The 26,878-nt window shown below is 46.6% G+C and overlaps 1 protein-coding gene across 5 annotated transcripts in view; it reads left to right on the forward strand.

Moving 5' to 3' along the window:
• LOC119955138 (tetraspanin-9-like) overlaps window positions 1–26,878 on the forward strand; it is a 225,742-nt gene that overhangs the window by 110,224 nt on the left and 88,640 nt on the right. For 2 of the 5 annotated variants that reach the window (XR_005458391.1, XM_038781051.1), the window contains exon 1: window positions 6,127–6,990. Coding sequence is in view for 4 of the 5 variants with exons in the window: in XM_038781051.1 (XP_038636979.1) it covers window positions 6,655–6,990 (336 nt within the window). In the remaining variant the exon portion in view is untranslated. Of the gene's footprint in view, window positions 1–6,019; window positions 6,039–6,126; window positions 6,991–26,878 lie in introns of those variants that run through there. The other 3 variants (XM_038781055.1, XM_038781053.1, XM_038781052.1) reach the window with 3 other exon arrangements.

Here is a 26,878-nt window from a genome sequence, read left to right on the forward strand (position 1 = left end):
AGACCACACTGAGCTATACTGGTCTAAAGTCACTGAGATTCAGACCGTACTGAGCTATACTGGTCTAAAGTTACTGGGATAGAGACCATACTGAGCCATACTGGTCTAAAGTTACTGGGATATAGACCATACTGAGCTATACTGGTCTAAAGTTACTGGGATAGAGACCATACTGAGCTATACTGGTCTAAATGTACTGGGATATAGACCATACTGAGCTATACTGGTCTAAAGTTACTGGGATTTAGACTATACTGAGCTATACTGGTCTAAAGTTACTGGGATAGTGTCATAAGGATGCCACTTTAAGAAATGTTTGGCCGCTCATGTTGCTGCAGTGATGTCAGAGTGTGGGTGGAGCTGAGCTCTGACTCTGCTTTTTAGTTTCACTTTGGGAAAAGCTTGGAGTTTATTTTTGGTTCATTTTCAGTGTTGGAGCTGAAGCCAGGCAAAGCAGGTGTACTGTTCTCTCTGCCATGAAAAGACTATCTCTTGATCATTTGGGGAATTCAGAATTATAAATGTTCTCAGTAGTGAATGTAAACCTTATGTGCTTCTGTTAAAATGTGTTTTTTTTGTCTTCTGGGTGTTGTTTGGGAAGTTATTAAGGATTACTTAGTGTTGTATTCTTTGGGGGTTATTTGAATTGATGGTTGCTAAGATGTTCACTGTATGTCTTAAAAAGTTTAACTTGAGTTCATAGAATAAACATTGTTTTGCTTTTAAAAATACTTTTCCATTTCTGCTGTACCACACCTGTTGAGTGGGCCATGTGCTCCCCATACCACAATCTAGTAAAAGTTGTGGGTCAGGTGGACTCCATGATACAGTTTGGCGTTCTCTAAAGCCTGGCCCATAACAATAGAAACCATGCTGAGCTATACTGGTCTAAAGTTACTGGGATAGAGACCATACTGAGCTATACTTAGGGGGCAGCAGGGTAGCATGGTGGTTAGCATAAATGCTTCACAGCTCCAGGGTCCCAGGTGCGATTCCCGGCTGTGTCACTGTCTGTGTGGAGTCTGCACGTCCTCCCCCTGTGTGCGTGGGTTTCCTCCGGGTGCTCCGGTTTCCTCCCACAGTCCAAAGATGTGCGGGTTAGGTGGATTGGCCATGCTAAATTGCCCGTAGTGTCCTAATAAAAGTAAGGCTAAGGGGGGGTTGTTGGATTACGGGTATAGGGTGGATACGTGGGTTTGAGTAGGGTGATCATGGCTCGGCACAACATTGAGGGCCGAAGGGCCTGTTCTGTGCTGTACTGTTCTATGTTCTATGTTCTATACTGGTCTAATGTTACTGGGATAGAGACCATACTGAGCTATACTGGTCTAAAGTTACTGGGATAGAAACCATACTGAGCTATACTGGTCTAACGTTACTGGAATAGAGACCATACTGAGCTATACTGGTCTAAAGTTACTGGGATATAGACCATACTGAGCTATACTGGTCTAACGTTACTGGGATAGAGACCATACTGAGCTATACTGGTCTAAAGTTACTGGGATTCAGACCATACTGAGCTATACTGGTCTAAAGTTACTGGGATTTAGACCATACTGAGCTATATTGGTCTAAAGTTACTGGGATTTAGACCATACCGAGCTATACTGGTCTAAAGTTACTGGGAGATAGACCATACTGAGCTATACTGGTGTAAAGTTACTGGGATTCAGACCGTAATGAGCAATACTGGTCTAAAGTTACTGGGATATAGACCGTACTGAGCTATACTGGTCTAATGTTACTGGGATAGAGACCATACTGAGCAATACTGGTGTAACGTTACTGGGATAGAGACCATTCTGAGCTATACTGGTCTAAAGTTACTGGGATTCAGACCATACTGAGCTATACTGGTCTAAAGTTACTGGGATAGAGACCATACTGAGCTATACTGGTCTAAAGTTACAGGGATTCAGACCATACTGAGCTATACTGGTCTAAAGTTACTGGGATAGAGACCATACTGAGCTATACTGGTCTAAAGTTACTGGGATAGAGGCCATACTGAGCTATACTGGTCTAAAGTTACTGGGATATAGACCATACTGAGCTATACTGGTCTAAAGTTACTGGGATTCAGACCATACTGAGCTATACTGGTCTAAAGTTACTGGGATTCAGACCATACTGAGCTATACTGGTCTAAAGTTACTGGGATAGAGACCATACTGAGCTATACTGGTCTAAAGTTACTGGGATAGAGACCATACTGAGCTATACTGGTCTAACGTTACTGGGATAGAGACCATACTGAGCTATACTGGTCTAAAGTTACTGGGATTCAGACCATACTGAGCTATACTGGTCTAAAGTTACTGGGATAGAGACCATACTGAGCTATACTGGTCTAAAGTTACTGGGATTCAGACCATACTGAGCTATACTGGTCTAAAGTTACTGGGATAGAGACCATACTGAGCTATACTGGTCTAAAGTTACTGGGATAGAGGCCATACTGAGCTATACTGGTATAAAGTTACTGGGATATAGACCGTACTGAGCTATACTGGTCTAAAGTTACTGGGATTCAGACCACACTGAGCTATACTGGTCTAAAGTTACTGGGATTCAGACCATATTGAGCTATACTGGTCTAAAGCTACTGGGATTCAGACCATACTGAGCTATACTGGTCTAAAGTTACTGGGATTCAGACCGTAATGAGCAATACTGGTCTAAAGTTACTGGGATTTAGACCATACTGAGCTATACTGGTCTAAAGTTACTGGGATAGAGACCATACTGAGCTATACTGGTCTAAAGTTACTGGGATTCAGACCGTAATGAGCAATACTGGTCTACAGTTACTGGGATAGAGACCATACTGAGCTATACTGGTCTAAAGTTACTGGGATATAGACCGTACTGAGCTATACTGGTCTAAAGTTACTGGGATTCAGACCATACTGAGCTATACTGGTCTAAAGTTACTGGGATATAGACCGTACTGAGCTATACTGGTCTAAAGTTACTGGGATAGTGTCATAAGGATGTCACTTTAAGAAATGTTTGGCCGCTCATGTTGCTGCAGTGATGTCAGAGTTAGTGTGGAGCTGAGCTCTGGCTCTGCTTTTTAGTTTCACTTTGGGAAAAGCTTGGGGTTTTTTTTTGGTTCATTTTCAGTGCTGGAGCTGAAGCCAGGCAAAGCAGGTGTACTGTTCTCTCTGCCATGAAAAGACTATCTCTTGATCATTTGGGGAATTCAGAATTATAAATGTTCTCAGTAGTGAATGTAAACCTTATGTGCTTCTGTTAAAAGGTGTTTCTTTTGTCTTCTGGATGTTGTTTGGGAAGTTATTAAGGATTACTTAGTGTTGTATTCTTTGGGGGTTATTTGAATTGATGGTTGCTAGGATGTTCACTGTATGTCTTAAAAAGGTTAACTTGAGTTCATAGAATAAACATTGTTTTGCTTTAAAAAAATACTTTTCCATTTCTGCTGTACCACACCTGCCGAGTGGGCCGTGTGCTCCCCATACCACAATCTAGTAAACGTTGTGGGTCAGATGGACTCCATGATACAGTTTGTGGTTCTCTAAACCCTGGCCCATAACAATAGAAACCATACTGAGCTATACTGGTCTAAAGTTACTGGGATATAGACCATACTGAGCTATACTGGTCTAAAGTTACTGGGATAGAGACCATACTGAGCTATACTGGTCTAAAGTTACTGGGATTCAGACAATGCTGAGATATACTGGTCTAAAGTTACTGGGATAGAGACCATACTGAGCTATACTGGTCTAAAGTTACTGGGATTCAGACCATATTGAGCTATACTGGTCTAACGTTACTGGGATTCAGACCATACTGAGCTATACTGGTCTAATGTTACTGGGATTCAGACCGTAATGAGCTATACTGGTCTAAAGTTACTGGGATTTAGACCATACTGAGCTATACTGGTCTAAAGGTACTGGGATATAGACCGTACTGAGCTATACTGGTCTAAAGTTACTGGGACATAGACCGTACTGAGCTATACTGGTCTAAAGTTACTGGGATAGAGACCGTACTGAGCTATACTGGTCTAAAGTTACTGGGATAGAGACCATACTGAGCTATACTGGTCTAAAGTTACTGGGATTCAGACCATACTGAGCTATACTGGTCTAAAGTTACTGGGATTCAGACCATACTGAGCCATACTGGTCTAAAGTTACTGGGATTCAGACCGTACTGATTGGATTGGATGTTGTTTATTATCACGTGCACGGAGGTACAGTGAAAAGTATTTTTCTGTTATCAGCTTAACAGATCATAAAGTTCATGAAAAGAAAATGAAATAAAAGAAAGCACATAATAAGGTAACACAAGGTACACAATGTAACACCAGCATCAGGTGAAGCATACCGTGGTTAATGAGGCCAGTCCATTAGGGGATCGTTTAGGAGTCTGGTAACAGCGGGGAATAAGCTGTTTTTGAGTCCGTTCATGCACGTTCTCAGACTTTTGTATCTCCTGCCCGATGGAAGAAGTTGGAAGAGTGAATAAGCCGGGTGGGAGGGGTCTTTGATTATGCTGCCTGCTTTCCCCAGGCAGCGGGAGGTGTAGATGTAGTCAATGGACGGGAGACAGGTTTGTGTGATGGACTGGGCTGTGTTCACGACTCTCTGAAGTTTCTTGCGGTCTAGCAAGACTGGTGTACTGCTCTAAAGATGCTGGGATTCAGACCGTTTTCAATGACTGAGTGCAGGCTGGGAAAGATACAATCACGATACAGTTTATTGTGCCATTGCTGTGGTGACTGAATCAGTGGTATGAAGCTGGGTTAGTCGTCATCACATTATCCATTGTCCTGGGCCGGAGCTTTCTGGCGGTTTAGGCCGGTGGGATCGGCCTGTCCCGCCGATGGCACACCCCAGCCACAGGTTTCACGGCAGCTAGGGGTGCATTCAGCGGGAAACCCCGTTGACAACAGTGAGACCAGAAGATCCTGCCGCTTGGTAAATCCCGCTCCCGGTCTTCACTGTACGGAACGCTGTTTCACTGCTTACCCTCTGCAGCTTTCTATTTTGTGATTAGCATTTGTTTCTCAGACACAAAACGCGAACAAGGCTAATAACGACAGGAAAACTGGATATTCACCGTTTCAGTTTTCTTTCACGTGGAGTGAGGCTGAATGAAGCTCTCTCTCTAATAAATTGAACATGGATGAGAAGTACTGCCCACGCTTCAAAGAAAGGTGCTCTCCAGTAATGTTGCAAAACTTATCGGTGGAATTTCAAAGAGGTGTAATCGAGAACTTCAGTACATGTTTGGGCTGAAAATGTTGTTTGGGAAATGATTAATCCTGCTGTGGGTGCATGAGCTGAGCTTTGACATTTTAACTTCTGCCGTGCACCAATGGAACACCAGTGTCCCATTCCCAAATTCTGCACGGGGCGTTGGGGGTGGGATTGGGAGGGGGCAATGCCATGGTGGCGGATAGCATGGCCCAAAATATATTTTAACAGAATGACGCCTCCACCTTTCCCCAGTCCCTCGGCCTGACATAAGGACATATGCCACCAGCCAATTTGGGAATGATCAGAATTCTATTCCTTGTTGAAGTTTACATAAGTGATTCCTGAAGTTTGTGAAGAATTCTTAAAAAGGCTGTTGTGTATCGAATCGCTCCTTACATTGGCTGTTCCGGCTTAAGGAATGGAGCCATTTTAAAAGTCCTGATAATCTGTGTAAATCTTTACTAATTCCCCTGTAGTTGTCATCAACACACACTTTGCTCATATAATGCAGCGCAATTTTAATATTTTGCCAATGGATTCACTTCTGCATTAACGCTGAACAATCGGTCAGTCCGAGTTGGGTTCGATTGTCCTCAACAGTGGTCTGAGCTCGAATGCCATGGGCATTCACGTGCAGGCATTCTCTTGTCTGAGTTGACAGAATATTATTGTATCCATGTAATCCTTATTCTCCCTGTGAGTGCTGTTTGGCAGCAGGGCTGCACTTGTACAACCTGAGGGAAAAGATTAAACTGCTCGTCCCTGGAGGGGTCTTTTTCTGATTGGATGACCTGCCATAAAGTGGGTGTGCCCATGATGGGTCGGAGGAGGAGTGAATGGGGAGGGGGGCGGTGGGGAGGGGGGGTGCAATAGTCCTTGTGGCTGGGTCAGTGGTTGCTCTGTTTTAAACCGAGCGTTAGGAGCAGCTGCCGGTTATTTAACAGCAATGCAGCAGGATGGGGGGTGGAGAAGAGAGAGAGATTAAACAGCTGATTGCTAACTGAAGAGGTAGAAGGAACATGTGAGCAGTGCAGAGCGTCTGTGGAAAGCTGCAGTGCCTGAAATGCACTGTACGTAGCCCTGAGAACATGGGGAAGATGAAGCACTGTAGAGTTTAACTGCCGGGACAGGAATTCCGGAATCCCTGAGAGCAGCTGTGCTTCACATAGCTCAGCAGAAGGAGAATTGCTTGATCATGTGTTGCATGAGCTGCTGATTGTTGCAGTTGGGCTGTGTGAGCGGATTGCTGTCCCAGTACGTCTCTTTAAATGGAGGGAGAGAGCTTCAGGAGAGATACCCACTGCGGAGCTTGCAGCTCTGAGTGACCTCCAGTCTCTCTCTCTCTGTCACTCTTCATCCGGCCCCAAATTCTGAGACATGTTTGACATTGAATGTGAGAACTGTGAAGAGGGAGAATATGGAGAAATCGAGCAGTGAGGAATCTTCAATCCATCGGAGCCCATCTGTGGAGAGCAGGGACTCAGACCTTGGTAGAGCGTCCACCTCTGGCCAGCAGTTTGGCCGTGGATTTACAGCAGGGGCTTTTTATGGAAACTCGGGTGCCCGCACCAAGGGCCCGGCAGGACCTGGTGTAAAGAGTGACAAATATACGGCGCCTAAAGGAAGCAAATATGTGGTGTTTTACCTCGACCTGTCATTTGTTTTCCTCCTAGAATTCCAGAAGTGCAGCATGGCAAGAGGCTGTTTGTGTTGTCTCAAGTACTTGATGTTTCTTTTCAACCTAATATTTTGGGTAAGTGATTGATTTTTCTCTGGGGGATTGACTGTATGTGGAGAGCTGAATGTGTCACCGTTGAATACAAATGCCTAAACACACATCACGGAAAGTGACTGTAGATGGTGTGATTAGCTCGGTTGTTCCCTTATCCCTGGTATTAAAGTTAGCTGACGTTAGTCATGATCCAAAGTTGAGTGTAATTTAAGTCTCCTATTTGGCAGAGTGGGGCCTCCTTACATAAGAACATAAGAAATAGGAGCAGGAAAAGACCATTCAGCCCCTCGAACCTGCTTCGCCATTCAATATGATCACGGCTTATCTTTTGGCTTTTGTTCACATTCCTACCCCATTTCCATATCCTTTGATTGTTTTTAGTATTCACAAATGTATGAATGTGCTCAGTGATCCACCACCCAAAACCCTCTGAGGTAAAGAATTCCATTGATTCACAACCCTCTTAAGTGAAGCATTGTCTCCTTAACTCAGTCCTAAATGGCTAGTGACACTATGTTCTAGACTCTCCAGCCTACATTCTCAACATCTACTCTGCCAATCCTCATGAAAACGTTATACATTTCTAGGCGATCACCACATTCTTCTGCACTCCAGGGATTATAGATCTAGTGTTCTCGATCTGTCGTAGGTCAGTTCCCTGTGATGCACTCCCTATAAGGCAAATATACTCACCCTTGGGTAAAGAGACCAGAACTGTACCAAATACTCCCGAAGCCCTACATATCTGCATTCAGATTTCTTAATTTGTAAAGGACGGCAGGGTGGCACAGTGGTCAGCACTGCTGTCTCACAGCTCCTGGGACCCGGGTTTGATTCCGACCTCAGGTGACTGTCTGTGTGGAGTTTGCACAGTCTCCCCGTGTCCGTGTGGATTTCCTCCGGGAGATCCGGAGTTTCCTCCCACAGTCCCAAGATGTGCAGGTTAGCTGAATTGGCCATGATAAAATTACCCCCGAGTGTCTAATGGTTAGATGGGGTTATGGGGATGGGGTGTGCGATTGAGTCAAGGTAAGATGCTCTTTCAAAGGGTCGGTGTAAACTCGATGGGCCGATTGGCCCCTTCTCTACTATAGTGACTCTATGGTATTCTAATCCCCTTGTAATAAAGACTAACATACCATTTGCTTCCTTAATTCTTATCTGCATGTTAACTTTGTGTAATTGATGTACAAGGACACCCAGGTCCCTCTGAATCTCAGCATTTCTCACTCTCTCATCATTAAAAAAAGTATTCTGCTTTTCTGTATCTCCTTCCAAAGTGGATGGTCTCACATTTCCCCATGTTGTGTTCTGTCTGATGCGATCTTGCCCTAATGCCGTGTCTATACCTCACTGCTTACTGCCCCCTTAACTTTGCATCGTCAGCATACTTGGATACGTTAGATTCAGCTCTGTCACCTAAAGCTGTTACTCTCTGCCCTTCGGCAGCAGTGAAGTTCTGTGTCTGCGCGGCATTGAAAACGGCAGCGTAGTCTCTGAGCGGCCTGACTCCTGAGTGCAGCGTGTTGTCCCGTTCTCTAGTCAGGAGTCCTTGCTGTATGGAGCATTTATACAGTGGGAAGCCCCAACTTAACAACCAACAGAATGCTCCAGGAATCTAACTGTGGGGCTGTTAACATGAATTTCTGCAATATGTGCTTGTTACATTAGTCAGTGCAGAGCCGGATGATACTGCCTCATCATTACACTCAGTGTAATCTGCAGGAATGCACAGCCGGCCGCGTGCTCTTTTGTTTAGTCACTGGCCTGGGAGCAGTAGGCTGGAGTGTGCCCCAACTTGACTAATTATACGTCACTGTGACTGAAGATATAAAGCCTGTGATAATTATTCACATGGCTGCTTGAGAATGTGACGTAAATTAGACATTGAGCTTCCTTCCCAGCTTGCCAATGTGTCCACATCGGAACATTTGGAATTCTCTAGGCGTATTCCTGTTGAAACATATAGGATCCTGAGGGGGCTTGAAAGGAGGATATTTCCCCTTGTGGGGGAGACTAGAACTTGGGCTGGGGGGGGGGGGGGGGGGGGGGGGGGGGGGGGGGTGCACGGTTTTAAAAATAACGGGTCTCCCATTTAAGACTTGAGATTAGGAATATTTTGCCTCTCAGGGTCGGTGGTCTGTGCACAGAGGGAATTGGAGGCTGGAACCGATGCAAGGCCGAGTGAGGCAGATTACTGAGTGAAATGGTCGTCGAGGGTTAAGGGGGAGCAGGCGGACAAATGGAGTGGAGGCCACAATCAGATCAGCCATGATCGTATCGAATGGCAGAGCAGGCTCGAGGGGCTGAATGGCATAATCCTCCTACTTGTGTATCCCATGCTGATCAGTCAGTCCGTTCAGCCTCTGAGACCTTAGAGATGGCAGTATTCCCACACCCTTTTGGTGACCAATGCTCTTGTGGTATAAACTAACAAGAGATATTTCTGAATTACCTGATTAATTATTCTGTCCTTGCTAATAGTGCCTATGTCCCCATTAACAATGCCATTTTGCAATCAGTGTCACTCTTGCGTAGGATACCGTGGTGCGATCGGTTCAGATTTAGTGCCACTATGTTGGCGCAGGAGACTGTACGGTGTGCTGGGTGTGTATTTTTCCTTTTGGGATTATTTCCACAGAATTGTGTGTTATTGACCAGATGCGTGTTAATCCCCTTGAAGATTAACTGTCTCGCAGCCTCCTGCCACAGCATCCTGAATCCTCAGGCAGGGCTGGGTATTGGTCACATTGCCCTAATCTGTCTGGCTGGTTCCTTATAAAGTCGACATTTGCATTGATCTGGATATATGGTAATTGGAGGAGAGGTCAGCTGCTGTATTGTGTTCGGGAAAAGGGTATAGTCTCAGATTGCAAAATGGCATTGTTAATGGGGACACAGGCACATTTAGCAAGGACAGAATAATTAATCAGGTAACTGAGCAATATCTCTCTGTTAGTTTATGCCACAAGAGCATGTGCCTTAGTCCAGGCAACAGTGAGTTTATACTTTAATATTCCCCAACTGGGTGAAGATTTTTACAATAGTTGCTGTCATTCTCTTTTCCCATTGCTGCCTTAGCCAATGTCTCTGCCATTTTATCTAATTTTATGAATTTTGATGATTTTTTTCCATTCCATGGCAGCAATATAGAGGATTTCAGAGTTTGCTGTGGCTGAGCATTTTGAGATCATGATGAATGGTTGCTGTGCCATACCAGAAGGATCACTCATGCTATCAACCTCTTTATTCAGAGGCCGTTAAGTTTCATTGCAGATTCCTTTTGAATTTATCTCAAATAACCAAACCTTAATTAACTTTCGAAACCTGCGGAAGATCTGGGGCATATTTTGCGACTAAGAAATCATCGTGGTGCGGCGAGGCGGTAACTGGCTGTTCGACTGAATCCGGGATTTTATTTAGGTGATTTGAGCTGAGGAGATAGTCAGTGGAGCTTGATAAAATGATGGGAAGTTTGTTTTAGTCACCAAGGAGAGAGCATTTCCTTGGGGTGAGATGCCACTGTTGAACGGCTATCAATTCTCGATAATGAGCATGGGAAGAGCAGCACGGTGGCCTAGTGGTTAGCCCTGCTGCCTCACGGCGCTGCGGTCCCAGGTTCGATCCCGGCTCTGGGTCACGGTCCGTGTGGAGTTTGCACATTCTCCCCGTGTCTGCGTGAGTTTCACCCCCACAACCCAAAAATGTGCAGGATAGGTAGATTGGCCATGCTAAATTGCCCCTTAATTGGAAAAAATAATTGGGTAATCTAAATTTATAAAAAAAAAATAAAGAGCATGGGAGTGAGGAGAGAGATTAGCAGAAACTTTCTTTGGAACGCGGCTCACTTTGCCACGGGGACGGGTAAAAGCTGCATGGAGGGAAATCTGGAGTGAGCGGCGCAGGGGGTTAGTTTGGGATTGATACAGTATAGTGGAGAGAGCGCAGGGCTGCGGGATTATTTTGGGATTGATACAAGGCTGTAGCGAGAGAGTGGGGCAGTTGGATTAGTTTGGGATTGATACATTGGAATGGGGAGAGATTGGGGCGGTGGAATTAGTTTGAGATCGATAGAGGACTAATAATAATAATAACTATGGGGTTATAATAAGGAATATGGGGTGACAGTGGGACAGTGACATTCGTTTTTGATTGATGCAGGGCTATGGGAGTGAACCGGACAGTGGGAATAGTTTGGCATTGATACATAGCTATGGGGAGAGAGTGGGTCGGTGGATTTAGTATGGGATTGATATAGGGCTACAGGCTGAGATTGGGACAGTGGGACTAGTTTAGAAATGGTACATTGCAGTAGGATGAAAGCGGGGCAGTGGGATGAGTTTGGGATTGCTACAGGGCTATGGGCTGACAGCGAGGCAGTGGGATTTGTTTGGGGAATGATACAGGGCTATGGGATGAGAGCGAGGTAGTGGGATTAGTTTGGGACTGATACAGGGATATAGGGTGAGAGTGAGACAGTGGGATTAGTTTAGAAATGGTACATTGCAGTAGGATGAGAGCGGGGCAGTGGGATGAGTTTGGGGAATGATACAGGGCTATGGGATGAGAGCGAGGTAGTGGGATTAGTTTGGGATTGATACAGGGCTATGGGAAGAGAGTGGGATTAGTTTGGGCATGATACAGGGCCATGGGGTAAGAGCAGGGCAGTGCTCTTAGTTTGGGATTGATACAGGGATATGGGGAGAGAGTGGGGTGGTGGTCTTAGTTTGGAATTGACATAGGGCTATAGGGGAACAGTAGGGTTAGTTTGGGATCGATATTGGGCAATTGGGTGAAATCAGGACAGGGGGATTAATTTGGGATTCGTACAAGATATTGCCACAGAGCTATGAAGTGAGAGCGGGACAGTAGGATTTGTATGGGGTTGATACAGGGATAAGGGGTGAGAGCAGGGCAGTGGGATTAGTTTGGGATTGATACAGGGATATAGGGTGAGACCGGGGCAGTGGGATTCATTTGGGATTGACACAGGGCTATGCGGTGAGAGGGGCAGTGGGAATAGTTTGGGATTGATGGCTATGGGGTAAGAGTGGGGCAGTGTGATTAGTTTAGGATTGATACAGGGCTATGGGATGAGAGGGGGGCAGTGGGATTAGTTTGGGATTGATACAGGGCTATGGGGTGACAGTGAGGCAGTGGGATTAGTTTGGGATTGATACAGGGCTATGGAATTAGTTTGGGATTGCTACAGGTCTATGGGGTGAGAGCAGCAGTGGGATTAGTTTGGGATTGATACAGGGCTATGGGGTGAGAGCGAGGCAGTGGGATTAGTTTGGGATTGATACAGGGCTATGGGGTGAGAGCGGGGCAGTGGGATTAGTTTAGGATTGATACAGGGCTATGGGGTAAGAGCGGGGCAGTGTGATTAGTTTAGGATTGATACAGGGCTATGGGGTGAGAGCGGGGCAGTGGGTTAAGTTTGGGATTGATACAGGGCTATGGGATGAGAGGGTGCAGTGGGAGTAGTTTGGGATTGATACAGGGCTATGGGGTAAGAGCGGGGCAGTGGGATTAGTTTGGGATTGATACAGGGCTTTGGGGTGAGAGTGGGGCAGTGGGATTAGTTTGGGATTGATGGCTATGGGGTGAGAGCGGGGCAGTGGGATTAGTTTGGGATTGATAAAGGGCGTTGGGATGAGAGCGGGGCAGTGGGATTAGTTTGGGATTGATGGCTATGGGGTACGAGCGGGGCAGTGGGATTAGTTTGGGATTGATAAAGGGCGTTGGGATGAGAGCGGGGCAGTGGGATTAGTTTGGGATTGATACAGGGCTATGGGGTAAGAGCGGGGCAGTGGGATTAGTTTGGGATTGATACAGCGCTTTGGGGTGAGAGGGGACAGTGGGAATAGTTTGGGATTGATACAGGGCTATGGGGTAAGAGCGGGGCAGTGGGATTAGTTTGGGATTGATACAGGGCTTTGGGGTGAGAGTGGGGCAGTGGGATTAGTTTGGGATTGATGGCTATGGGGTGAGAGCGGGCAGTGGGAGTAGTTTGGGATTGATACAGGGCTATGGGGTAAGAGCGGGGCAGTGGGATTAGTTTGGGATTGATACAGGGCTTTGGGGTGAGAGTGGGGCAGTGGGATTAGTTTGGGATTGATGGCTATGGGGTGAGAGCGGGCAGTGGGAGTAGTTTGGGATTGATGCCTATGGGATAAGAGGGGCAGTGGGATTAGTTTGGGATTGATGGCTATGGGGTACGAGCGGGGCAGTGGGATTAGTTTGGGATTGATAAAGGGCGTTGGGATGAGAGCGGGGCAGTGGGATTAGTTTGGGATTGATACAGGGCTATGGGGTAAGAGCGGGGCAGTGGGATTAGTTTGGGATTGATACAGCGCTTTGGGGTGAGAGGGGACAGTGGGAATAGTTTGGGATTGATACAGGGCTATGGGGTAAGAGTGGGGCAGTGGGATTAGTTTAGGATTGATACAGGGCTATGGGGTGAGAGCGAGGCAGTGGGATTAGTTTAGGATTGATACAGGGCTACGGGGTGACAGCGAGGCAGTGGGATTAGTTTGGGATTGATACAGGGCTATGGGGTGACAGCGAGGCAGTGGGATTAGTTTGGGATTGATACAGGGCTATGGGGTGAGAGTGGGCCAGTGGGATTAGTTTGGGATTGATAAAGGGCATTGGGATGAGAGCGGGGCAGTGGGATTAGTGCGGGGCAGTGGGATTAGTGTGGGATTGATACAGGGCTATGGGGTAAGAGCGGGGCAGTGGGATTAGTTTGGGATTGATACAGCGCTTTGGGGTGAGAGGGGACAGTGGGAATAGTTTGGGATTGATACAGGGCTTTGGGGTGAGAGGGTGCAGTGGGATTAGTTTGGGATTGATACAGGGCTATGGGGTGAGAATGGGGCAGTGGGAGTAGTTTGGTATTGATACAGGGCTATGGGGTGAGAATGGGGCAGTGGGATTAGTTTGGGGTTGATACAGGGCTATGGGGTAAGAGCGGGGCAGTGGGATTAGTTTGGGATTGATACAGGGCTATGGGGTGAGGGGGGCAGTGAGATTAGTTTGGGATTGATATAGGGCTGTGGGGTGAGAGGGGGCAGTGGGAATAGTTTGGGATTGATACAGGGCTATGGGGTGAGAGGGGGCAGTGGGATTAGTTTGGGATTGATACAGGGCTATGGGGTGAGAGGGGACAGTGGGAATAGTTTGGGATTGATACAGGGCTATGGGGTGAGAGGGGACAGTGGGAATAGTTTGGGAGTGATACAGTAATATAGGGAGAGACTGACCATTGGCCTGTTAACAGGAAGAAGCCTTTGAACCCTCCAAACCGATTTCACCGTTCCATTAGGTATTGCTGATCTGTGTCCTCACTCAGTTTATTAAGCTGCTTCCATGTGATTTGCTGAACAATAGTTTCTCGTAGAGTTATCCAGCACAGCATGTGAGCATTCAGTCCATCATGCCTATGATGGCCCTTGAAGGAGCTACCCAGTTAGTCCACACTCCTGCATATGTTCATTTCTGGTATTTATCCAATTCTCTTTGAAACTTACTTTGAATTAACTTCCACCCCCTTTCAGGTCACATGTTCCAAGTCTTAACAGCAACAATTTGTGTTTATATAGAGCCTTTTAACATCGTAAAACCACCCAGGAACTTTACGGGAGGATTAGCAAGCTAAATTTGACACCAAGCCGCAGAAGGAAATATTAGGACAGGTGACCAAAGGCTTGTTGAAAAGTGGGTTTTATGAAGTGAGTTAATGGGAGATTGAGTGGCGGAGAGTTTTAGAGAGTGGCAGCTGAGGACTCGAGCAGCTGAATGAACATCGACCAATGGTGGAGTGAGTCTCAGGAGACCAGAATTAGAGGAATGTAGAGATTCATGGAATTCCTTCTGTGCGGAGGACATTCAGCCCATCGACTGTGCATTGAACCTCCAAAAGAGTACTCACCTAGACCCATTGCCCGTCCTAACACCATGGCCAATCCACATAACCTGCACATCTTTGGACCATTGGAGGAAACCGGAGCACCCGGAGGAAACCCACACAGACATGGGAAGCACGTGAGAAACATTGAAGAACTGAAGGACCTTGGAGTGCATGTCCACAGGTCCCTTCAGGTAGCAGGTCAGGTAGATAGAGGTGGTTCAGAGTGCAGGAGAATGTATACATTCCTTTATTAGCCAAAACATAGAATAAAACAGCAGAGAGGTTATGCTAGAATAATATAAAATAAGCCCAGATAGTCCACAGCTAATGTTTGGTGTACGGTTCTGGTCACTACATGACAGCAAGTGTGTTCTCGCACAAGAGAAATTACAAAGAAGATTTCTGAGGTTATTACCAGGAATGGAGAATTTCAGCTGGAAATGGATATGCTGGCATTGTTCTCTTTGGAACATATGAGCAGACACACAAGTTAGGAGCAGGAGTTGGCCACTCGGCAACTGCTCCGCCATTCAATAAAGATTATGGCTGTTCTAATTGTAACCTCAATTCCACGTTCCTGTCTACCCCCGATAACCATTCACCCCCTTGTTAATCAAGAATCTATGTAGCTCCGCCTTAAAAAATATTCAAAGACTCTGCTTCCACTGCCTTTTGAGGAAGAGAGTTCCAAAGACTAATGACCCTCAGAGAAAAGATTTCTCCTCATCTCGTTTTAAATGAATAACCCCTTATTTTTAAAGAGTGACCCCTGGTTCTAGATTCTCCCACAAGAGGAAACATCTCCTCAGGATCTTAAATGTTTTAATCAAGTTGCCTATTGCACAGGAGGCTGGGGGGAGATTTAATTGACGTTTGTAAAATTGAGGGGCCCAGATAGAGTGGAATAGGAAGGATTTATGTCCCTTAGGAGAGAGATCATTAACCAGGAGACATAGAATTAAAATAATTAGTGGAAAGATTATAATAATCTTTATTGTCACAATTAGGCTAACATTAACACTGCAATTAAGTTCCTGTGAAAAGTCACCTCGTCGCCACATTACGGTGCCTGTTCCGGTACGCAGAGGGAGAATTCAGAATGTCCAAAATACCTAACAGCAGGTCTTTGGGGACTTGTGAGGAAACCGGAGCACCCGGAGGAATCCCACGCACTCACGGGGAGAACGCGCAGACTCCGCACAGACAGTGACTCAAACCTGGGACCCTGGAGCTGTGAAGCAACAGTGGTAACCACTGTGCTACCGTGCCACCCAGAGGAGGGTGGTGAGGATTAGGAGGGTGGTGAGAAACCCTTTCACCCAGAGAGTAGTCGGGATCTGAAAGGGTACTAGAGACACAAATCTCATCACGTTTAAAAAAAGCACTGGGCAATGCACTTGAAGTGTGATAACCGACAGAGCTTCAGACTAAGCTGCAAAGTGGGCTTAGGCTGGAGAGCTATTTTCTGACTGGACAGAAATGATGCGCTGAATGGCCTCCTTCTGTTTATAATTTTATTTGTTTTAATGATAAAGGCTCGGGGGGGGCTAAATGGTTTCCTCCTGTTCTCTGTTCCTGTTATCCTGCACATACAACTTAGCTCTTTGTTCCTGCACAGTCTTTAAATGAAGCCGTTTAGTTTATATCACCTCACCTCATTCTAATGTTCTTTCTGCATCACTTTTTACTTCCCTGCGTTAAATTTAAATTGTCCACGTGTCTCTCCATGAAGATTGGGCGGCATGGTGGCGTAGTGGTTAGCACGTCTGCCTCACAGCACCGAGGATCCAAGTTCAATCCCGGCCCTGGATCACTGTCCGCGTGGAGTTTGCACATTTTCCATGTGTCTGTGTGGGTCTCACCCCCACAACCCAAAGATATGCAAGCAAGGCGGATTGGCCACGCCAAATTGCCCCTTAATTGGCAAAAAGTTAATTGGGTACTCTAAATTTATTTTCAAAGAAGAGTCTCTCCATGGAGACTGTTGCCATCCTCCCTGCTGTTTAGTATGTTTTTTACTTTTGTGTTATCTGTAAAAGTTTGGAATGATGCCCTGTATCTCCAAGTCCAGCTCATGAATATCTAAAAGACCAGTGGTCCTAATATCAACTCTGGGAGACACCACTGGCAGAAAAGCAACCGTTTGCCGCTACTCTCCTGCTCTCTGCCTGTGAGTCAATTTACTCACACAGGCCCTTTTTTTAAAAATTGGTTCATGGGGTGGGGGCGTCTCTGGCTGGGTCAGCATTTGTTGCCCATTCCTAATTGCCCTTGAACTGAGCTGGGCCATTTCACAGAGCATTTAAGAGTCAACCACTTTGCTCTGGAGCCATGTGTTGGCCAGACCAGGTAAAGACGGCAGATTTCCTTCCCTAATGGACCTTAGTGAAACAGATGGGTTTTTACTACAATCAGCAATGGTTTCATGGTTATCATTAAACTTTTAATTCCAGGCTCTTTTTCACCACCTCCCATGAAGGAATTGGAACCTGAATCCCCAAAGCATTACACTGGGTCACTGGATTACTAGCCCAATTACAATACCACCAAGCCACTGCCTTCCCTTAATCCCATGGCCTTCAATTTTGCTGGTATGTTTATTATGTGGTACTTTATCAAACACCTTTTGAAGGTCCATCTGTGCATCAATAAGATCATGGCTCATCTGATGATCATCTCAATTTCACATTTCTGCCCATCTTTAACCCCTTGTAGGACCATGGGCTGGATTCTCCACAGCCCCGCGCCAAAATTACATTCGGAGCTGGGGCGGAAATCCACTCATGCCGAAATTGGGCCTGGCCGCAGTCTGGCGATTCTCCGGGACCCGAGAATCGGCATGATTGCGGAGTACGCCGCGCATCTGGGGGCCCATTGACAGAAGCCAGCCCAGCGATCCTCTGCTCCTGACGGCCGAGTTCCCGATGGCATGGAACTAACCACCTATTGCCGGTCGTGATGCTGGCATGGCGGCTGCGGACTCATTCCGCTGCCGCCTTGGTAGGGGGCTGGGGCATTGGACCGCGGGGAGGGGGGCATTATAGGTGGCCGGGGGTTAGATTTGTGCAGTTAGATGCTCAGGCGCGTGGCCGATTGGGGGGAGTCTAATATTTGTGTCTAGCTCCGCGGTCCGAGTCCACCATGGAGCTTGGCGTGGCCGCTGGGGGCCACCGCCGTGCGCATGCGCGGACTCAAAACCGGAAGTGTGGGGGCCCATATCCACGGCTAAAGCTGCGTGAATTACTCCGGGCCCCTGCTAGCCCCCTGCAGGTCATTGAATTAGCTGATCTTTATTCCAGGAATCTCTGGAGTAAAACTCCAGCGTTTTTACACCAGCATGGAAACATAGTCCCATTTTGGGTGAATCCAGCCCCATAAGTCATAGAAGCAGAAGTAGGCCATTTGGCCCACCATTCAACGAGATCATGACTGATCCGATATAATCCTCAACTCCACTTTCCTTCCTTATCCGCATAACACTCGATTCCTTTACTGATTAAAAATCTGTCTATCTCAGCCTTGTACATACTTAACGATTCCGCCTCCACAGCCCTCTGAGGTAAATAATTCCACAGATTCACTATCCCCCGGGACAAGAAATTCCTCCTCAGCCCTGTCTTAAATAGGTGACCCAACCTCCCCCTTACTCTGAAATTACTGATGCTTATCCAGCATCTATCTACCTCTACCTTAAAAATCTTCATTGAAGAGAATTCCAGGGACTCATGACCCTCATCCATTACTTCTTCAGTGAACTCAATGAAGTTAGTCGGCATGATTTACTATAATAAATCTGTGTCTTTTTTTTGTTTCTTATCCCATATCTTTTCCAAATTGCAATTACCATCACCAAGAGCAACCAGTGAATTTTCAATTGACGCCACCCCGACCCTCAAGACCTTTTGGAGGAGTTAGTCCCAGATTTTCACCACCTTTTGTGTGAAAAAGTGTTTCCTGACATTACATTCCTCATCCCAGTTTTCTAATACTTAATGCCTTCAGCCATCTCTCCGAAAAACACTTTGCAACTCTTCTCCTCATTCATCCTCCTTTGACCATCAGCCTCCAAGTGCTCTACAATTCTCCTCCAAATCCTCCCCGCAAACCTGCTTCTTGCCTTCATGAAGATATTTCACTGATGGTGCAACCAAGCGCATGCCCAAACTGCTTAACTTTCTCACTAACCTGTCTCTGGATCCTGCTTATTTGGTCCTTAGTCCGTGAGATGCCTTCTGGAATTTTGACGTGAGAAATACTGTGTACAGTTTCTGCAAATCCATTCAGGCTCTGTGTATGATGCACTGAACAAATGCCAGATCCTGAGTGTCTCCATCAATTTAAAAGTCATAGAAAATTTACAAGAATTAAGGAGGCCATTTGGCCCATCATGCCCCTGCCAGAGGAGAAGAGGCAAGTGGGTGTGGACCTTTACAGTGGCTTAAAGAGTTTAGAAGAATGAGCGATGATCTCATGGCAATTTACAAAACATATACAGAGCTCAACAGGGTAGATGTAGATAAGGAGCGAGATTCTCCGTTCCACCAGACCCTTTTTCTGGTGCTGCGCGCCCCTGCCGGCACGGGATTATCCGTCCCAGCAGCCGGCCAATGGGGCTTCACATTGTGGCCACCCTCTCGCCTTTGGGAAATCCATGGGCGTGAGTGCGCTGGCGACGAAGTGGAGGATCCCGGCGACGGAGAATCCCACCCAAGATGTTTCCCCCGGCTGGTGAGTCGAGAACCAGAGATACACGGCGCGATCCAATGGCCACGCTGCGTCGCATAGCTGATAAAAGCCGGGAGACCCCGCTCCTGGGATCCACCCAGCTTGCACAGCTTCGTAACAGCTAACGCGATCTCGCGAGACGTTGCATGTAAATGGGCGGGATCACCTTTTAGCAAATCTGCATGTTAGAAAGAGGGAGCTAGTCTCATTCTGATATGCAGTTTCCTGAATTTGCCGAGATGTTGAGATCTATTCCCTTCGCCCTGGAGACATCAGGTGAGCACAGATCAGCACTGTGATCCCCACAAACGGCGACTCGATCGAAGGCTCCCAGGTGCATGCCCTTTGGGCAAGATGGTACGTTGGCACAGCTGGTTCAACCCAGGCACCCTGACACTGCCAGACCAGCACTTTTTACACGGTTGCGATTGGTACGGGGGTGCCCCATGCAGGTGGTTGGGATGGGTGTGGGGGGGAGCGGGGACCCTCCCATAGTGCGTTGGGTCTTGGGGGTGTGGGGGGGTCGTGTTGGGGGTTTAGGAGATCAGGACACCATTTTTAAACTGAGGGCTCCTGAATGCAGAAAACAGGGCTGTGTGTGAACTCAGTCGGGCATTCCCCACTGAGGCCCCTTATTTTAATGCGGGTGGCATTGTATAGCCATGTGTTTCCTGGTGCTCTGAGCACCTGGAAACACGCGCTATGGGAATTAGTTCCCATTTAGTTGAATTGCACCCACAGTCTCAGAATAAGGGGATGGCCATTTAACACTGAAATGAGGAAGAATTTCTTCACTCAAAGGGTGGTGAATCTTGGAATTCTCGATCCCACGGCTCAGATATTGAGCACATTCAAGACGGAAATCGATAGATTTGTGCATATTAATGACATCCAGGGGTATGGGGTTAGCGTGAGAAAGTGGTGTTGAGATAGATGATCAGTCGTGCTATAATTAAATGGGGGAGCAGGTTCGATGGGCTGAATGACCTACTTGTTGCTCCTTTTTTCAAATGTTCCTCGGCTGTCGGGCAGCACTTTGTCACAGAAGGGGGGCTTTGAGGAAGTGCATCAAACTCCATGATTTGTGAGGTCATTTCAGAAGTCAGACTCTGCTCTGGCGCAATCGCAGGTATCCATTGAAGCATCAATTAAATGGTCTGAATGGCCCATAAATTTGTACTTCATGAATAAGAAACCTAGGAATGAACCTGAGTGAAAAGTGTAAAGCCTTTCAGTGTAGATTTGTTAGTTTTGTGGAACAGGTATGAGTGCATGTTTATCATTTGTCGTGTGTACTGCAGGTGCTTCAATACCTATGCGTGTGGACCGTTCCACAGCCCATAACATTTCATGTGTGTTGAGTTGCTCACGCTATATATATTTGGATACTTTTACAACTTCTTTATGAGAGTTGCCTGTGATGTGAGAAATCAGAGATGACAGCTTTGAGAATAAAATAAGGGCAAAGGTTCCCCATAAAATGCCTGTAATCCAATCCCGGCTCAAAGTCATTTGGAATAATCTTAGACCTACACAGTGAAGGTATAAATTCCCTTCAGCGTTGGCTGTTCAATAAAATGGTGATGAAGTGCAGAAGATGAAATATTTATTGACTGTTGTCAGTCCCTCAAAGTGTGGTATCAGAGAAAATAAAGGACTGAGTGAAACCCAGATGGTAAGATCACAGACTTAAACTTCCCGGAGAATGAAAGCAATATGGATATGTGTTGTACCAGAAGCTAATAATTTTAATCTGGGGCCTTTTGATGTGATGAAAGCAGCAGGACAGCAGGTTGCTACATACCGAATATCTGAGACCCCAACTCAAATGTTAATTTGTCCCATCTGCTGGAACACGGTTCCCAGCCGATAAAGTGACTGCTTCACTTGAAAAAAGCAGCTTGTTGGAGGACTTCACATTGTTTTCAATGACTGAAAATGAGAGATTTGAAGTTACTGACATCATTAAGTGAGAGATGCGAAGTTACAGATGAGGGTGAATGAGTAGATTTCCAATGAAATCTGCTCATTGAGCAGTGTGGGGTTGTATATCCCGTTCATTGAGCAGTGTGAGGTTAGAGATCCCGTTCATTGAGCAGTGTGAGGTTAGAGATCCCGTTCATTGAGCAGTGTGAGGTTAGAGAGACCGTTCATTGAGCAGTGTGAGGTTAGAGAGCCCCTTCATTGAGCAGTGTGAGGTTAGAGAGGCCGTTCATTGAGCAGTGTGAGGTTCGAGATCCCGTTCATTGAGCAGTGTGAGGGTAGAGATCCCGTTCATTGAGCAGTGTGAGGTTAGAGACCCCGTTCATTGAGCAGTGTGAGGTTAGAGATCCTGTTCATTGAGCAGTGTGAGGTTAGAGAGGCCGTTCATTGAGCAGTGTGAGGTTAGACACCCCCTTCATTGAGCAGTGTGAGTTTAGAGACCCCGTTCATTGAGCCGTGTGAGGTTAGAGACCCCGTTCATTGAGCAGTGTGAGGTTAGAGATCCCGTTCATTGAGCAGTGTGAGGGTAGAGATCCCGTTCATTGAGCAGAGTGAGGGTAGAGATCCCGTTCATTGAGCAGTGTGAGGTTAGAGACGCCGTTCATTGAGCAGTGTGAGGTTAGAGACCCCGTTCATTGAGCAGTGTGAGGTTAGAGACCCCGTTCATTGAGCAGTGTGAGGTTAGAGACCCCGTTCATTGAGCAGTGTGAGGTTAGAGATCCCGTTCATTGAGCCGTGTGAGGTTAGAGACCCCGTTCATTGAGCAGTGTGAGGTTAGAGACCCCGTTCATTGAGCAGTGTGAGGTTAGAGACCCCGTTCATGGAGCAGTGTGAGGTTAGAGACCCCGTTCATTGAGCAGTGTGAGGTTAGAGACCCCGTTCATTGAGCAGTGTGAGGTTAGAGATCCCGTTCATTGAGCAGTGTGAGGTTAGAGATCCCGTTCATTGAGCAGTGTGAGGTTAGAGACCCCGTTCATTGAGCAGTGTGAGGTTAGAGATCCCGTTCATTGAACAGTGTGAGGTTAGAGACCCCGTTCATTGAGCAGTGTGAGGTTAGAGACCCCGTTCATTGAGCAGTGTGAGGTTAGAGAGACCGTTCATTGAGCAGTGTGAGGTTAGAGACCCCGTTCATTGAGCAGTGTGAGGTTAGAAATCCCGTTCATTGAGCAGTGTGAGGTTAGAGACCCCGTTCATTGAGCAGTGTGAGGTTAGAGACCCCGTTCATTGAGCAGTGTGAGGTTAGAGACAACGTTCATTGAGCAGTGTGATGTTAGAGATCCCGTTCATTGAGCAGTGTGAGGTTAGAGAGACCGTTCATTGAGCAGTGTGAGGTTAGAGACCCCGTTCATTGAGCAGTGTGAGTTTAGAGACCCCGTTCATTGAGCAGTGTGAGGTTAGAGACCCCGTTCATTGAGCAGTGTGAGGTTAGAGATCCCGTTCATTGAGCAGTGTGAGGTTAGAGACCCCGTTCATTGAGCAGTGTGAGGTTAGAGACCCCGTTCATTGAGCAGTGTGAGGTTAGAGACAACGTTCATTGAGCAGTGTGATGTTAGAGACCCCGTTCATTGAGCAGTGTGAGGTTAGAGATCCCGTTCATCGAGCAGTGTGAGGTTAGAGACCCCGTTCATTGAGCAGTGTGAGTTTAGAGACGCCGTTCATTGAGCAGTGTGAGGTTAGAGACCCCGTTCATTGAGCAGTGTGAGGTTAAGAGATCCCGTTCACTAAGCAGTGTGAGGTTAGAGACCCCATTCACTGAGCAGTGTGAGGTTAGAGAGCCCGTTCATGGAGCAGTGTGAGTTTAGAGACCCTGTTCATTGAGCAGTATGCGGTTAGAGACCCCCGTTCACTGAGCAGTGTGGGGTTAGAGACCCCGTTCATTGAGCAGTGTGAGCGTAATGGCCCCGTTCATTGAGCAGTGTGAGGTTAGAGACCCCGTTCATTGAGCCGTGTGAGATTAGCGACCCTGTTCATTGAGCAGTGAGAGGTTAGAGAGCCCCTTCATTGAGCAGTGAGAGGTTAGAGAGCCCCTTCATTGAGCAGTGTGAGTTTAGAGACCCCGTTATTGAGCAGTGTGAGGTTAGAGATCCCGTTCATTGAGCAGTGAGAGGTTAGAGAGCCCCTTCATTGAGCAGTGTGAGTTTAGAGACCCCGTTCATTGAGCAGTGTGAGGGTAGAGACCCCGTTCATTGAGCAGTGTGAGGTTAGAGATCCCGTCCATTGAGCAGTGTGAGGTTAGAGATCCCGTTCATTGAGCAGTGTGAGGGTAGAGACCCCGTTCATTGAGCAGTGTGAGGTTAGAGATCCCGTTCATTGAGCAGTGTGAGGTTAGAGGCCCCGTTCATTGAGCATTGTGAGGTTAGACATCCCCTTCATTGAGCAGTGTGAGTTTAGAGACCCCATTCATTGAGCCGTGTGAGGTTAGCCACCCTGTTCATTGAGCAGTATGGGGTTAGAGACCCCGTTCATTGAGCAGTGTGATGTTAGAGACCCCGTTCATTGAGCAGTGAGAGGTTAGAGACCCCGTTCATTGAGCAGTGTGAGGTGGGAGACCCCGTTATTGAGCCGTGTGAGGTTAGAGAGCCCGTTCATTGAGCAGTGTGAGGTTAGAGAGCCCGTTCATTGAGCCGTGTGAGGTGGGAGATCCCTTTTATCTCTGCAAACAAAGTGAAACATGTTCAAGTCTTGTATCTTTTTTGAATTGCCCAAGAACTTGGGGACCCTATAGTTCCTTTGACAAAGAGTCATCCAGACTCAAAACGTTAACTCCCTTCTCACTGCACAGATGCTGTCTGACCGGTTGAGATTGTCCAGTATTTTCTGTTTTTGTTTCAGAGGCCAGCATCCGCAGGAATTTGCTATTATCTGTATCCCTGTTGCTTTCTCCCTGGCACCACCTCGGCCAATCAGAAATGATTTACTCAGCAATCAGCACACTTATCTCCTGCAGCATAAATTGTGGTGAATGTTTTAAATTTGGCATTCTTGTGTTTGTTCTGATGAGTCCGAGATGTAAAGCTTTGGCAATGAATTCTTCGGGTATGGAATGCACTGCCTTGGAAGTGTGGTGGAGGCAGATTCAATCGAGACATTCAAGAGGGCATTAGATGATTATTTGAATAGAAACAATGTGCAGGGGGTATGGATAAAAGGCAGGGGTACGGCACTAAGTCATGATGCTCGTTTGGAGAGCTGGTGCAGATATGATGGGCCAAATGGACACTATCTGCGCTGTAACAATCTTGCTGCTACTTAATGAATGCGAGAGTTTGGATTTGTGCATTTGAAGGGTAACGCAGTCTATTCCGGGACATCGGGACAGATTGTAGAACTAAATTCAATAAATCAGGTCATTTCTGGGTTGACACCGGGAAATGTATCTTGAAAGCTGTCAGATTATGGTGGAACCTAAATGGAACCTAATTTTGCTGTTGGGTGATGATTTACTGCAGCTAGTTCAGGTGTCCATCACTGTCAATAAATGGAAATGGAAATTGTGAGCCGTGTAAATAAAATCAAAGGCCCAAAATCAAAATTACCCAGTAAGACGTCTTACAACACCAGGTTAAAGTCCAACAGGTTTGATTCAAACACGAGCTTTCGGAGCGCAGCTCCTTCCTCAGGTGAATGGCGAGGAATACCTCGCCATTCACCTGAGGAAGGAGCAGCGCTCCGAAAGCTCGTGTTTGAATCAAACCTGTTGGACTTTAACCTGGTGTTGTAAGACTTCTTACTGTGCTCACCCCAGTCCAACGCCGGCATCTCCACATCAAAATTAGCCATGGTAGGGATAGGGAAGGATTCCTGTTCCTAAAGCATGTGATTCCTGCCTGCTCTCTCTTATTGACTCTTACCATCAATGCAAACAGCTCACTTGTCAGCATGAATGCTTTTTATTCATTCATGGCGTCACTGGCAAGCCTATCCTGAACACCATTAGCTGGGTGAGGCCAATTCAAATGGCAATTAAGATTTAACCGTATTACTGTGGATCTGGAGTCCCATGTCTCACAGACTGGGTCAGGATGGCAAATTTATTCCCAAAAGAACATTAGTGAACAGGATGGGTTTTTACAACAATCTGGTAGCTACCTGGTTCTCTCTCTTTCTCTTCAGGTACCAGGCCCTGAGAGGGCATTGGTGACCATGGGCCTAAATGTTAATACCACTCTGGAGGTGTGGACCATCCTTAGAACATAGAAAACATAGAAAAATACAGCACAGAACAGGCCCTTCGGCCCACGATGTTGTGCCGAACCTTAGATTACCATAGAATTTACAGTGCAGAAGAAGGCCATTCGGCCCATCGAGTCTGCACCGGCTCTTGGAAAGAGCACCCTACCCAAGGTCAACACCTCCACCCTATCCCCATAACCCAGTAACCCCACCCAACACTAAGGGCAATTTTGGACACTAAGGGCAATTTATCATGGCCAATCCACCTAATCCCTGTTGGTGGTATATAGTTTACAAGGCTCTTTATAAAGCCACGTAGTCACCATTATTGTCAGCAGCTTTTTAAGTTTGTAGAATTTATTCCAGATGTATTTTTCAATGCACTTTAACTACCCCTGTGGTGGTGGGATTTGTCATTAACATAACCACTATGTGCCTGTTTGCCGTGTCCAGTTTATTTGCAGCCTGTTGATGGTATTTGCTTCTCTTTAGAATGTTTAATTTGAAGGGTAAGCAGTAAGTAGTTGAGAATTATTTTCCTTCAAACCCCTTGTGCCTGCTGCTCACATAGCGAGTGTCTGTATAATGGATGGCGTCGTCTCTGGTGAAGTTTTAAGGAGCTGTACAGCAGGGCAGCTTTGACAGGGCAAGTGTTCAGATTGGGTGTGATGCAGTACGACATGTGCCCCGGGGGATAGGCTTTGGGGGGGAGGGGGGGGGGTCTTTCTGACATGCTGTCCGTTCCCTCCTCCTGCATCTTACTGTCACTCGGGAGGATTGCCTGCTCGGGCACGCAATGCTCAGTGGCAGCTTGTCGGGCTGATTATTACAGGTTGACGAGAATATTCATTCTAGCTCAGTGCTGTCTGATTGATCTGATTTCCTGATGTAATTCACACAATTAATTTGCATCGTGTGTATTCGGCAGAGCGAGCTTTGCAGTTCAGTGATTTAATGACACTTTTAACATTCTCTCTGAAATCTTGAAAATGGGAGCAGCAGTTTGAGCCTCAAAGAGCATTCAAGCTAATGAAATATTGGGGAAAGTGTGCTACCGTAGGATTCTAATCATTATTACAAACTGCTCAGATGATGGTTGGAGTATGAAAACAG

The sequence above is a fragment of the Scyliorhinus canicula genome, chromosome 20 (assembly GCF_902713615.1).
Source record: "Scyliorhinus canicula chromosome 20, sScyCan1.1, whole genome shotgun sequence".
Classification (NCBI taxonomy): domain Eukaryota; kingdom Metazoa; phylum Chordata; class Chondrichthyes; order Carcharhiniformes; family Scyliorhinidae; genus Scyliorhinus; species Scyliorhinus canicula.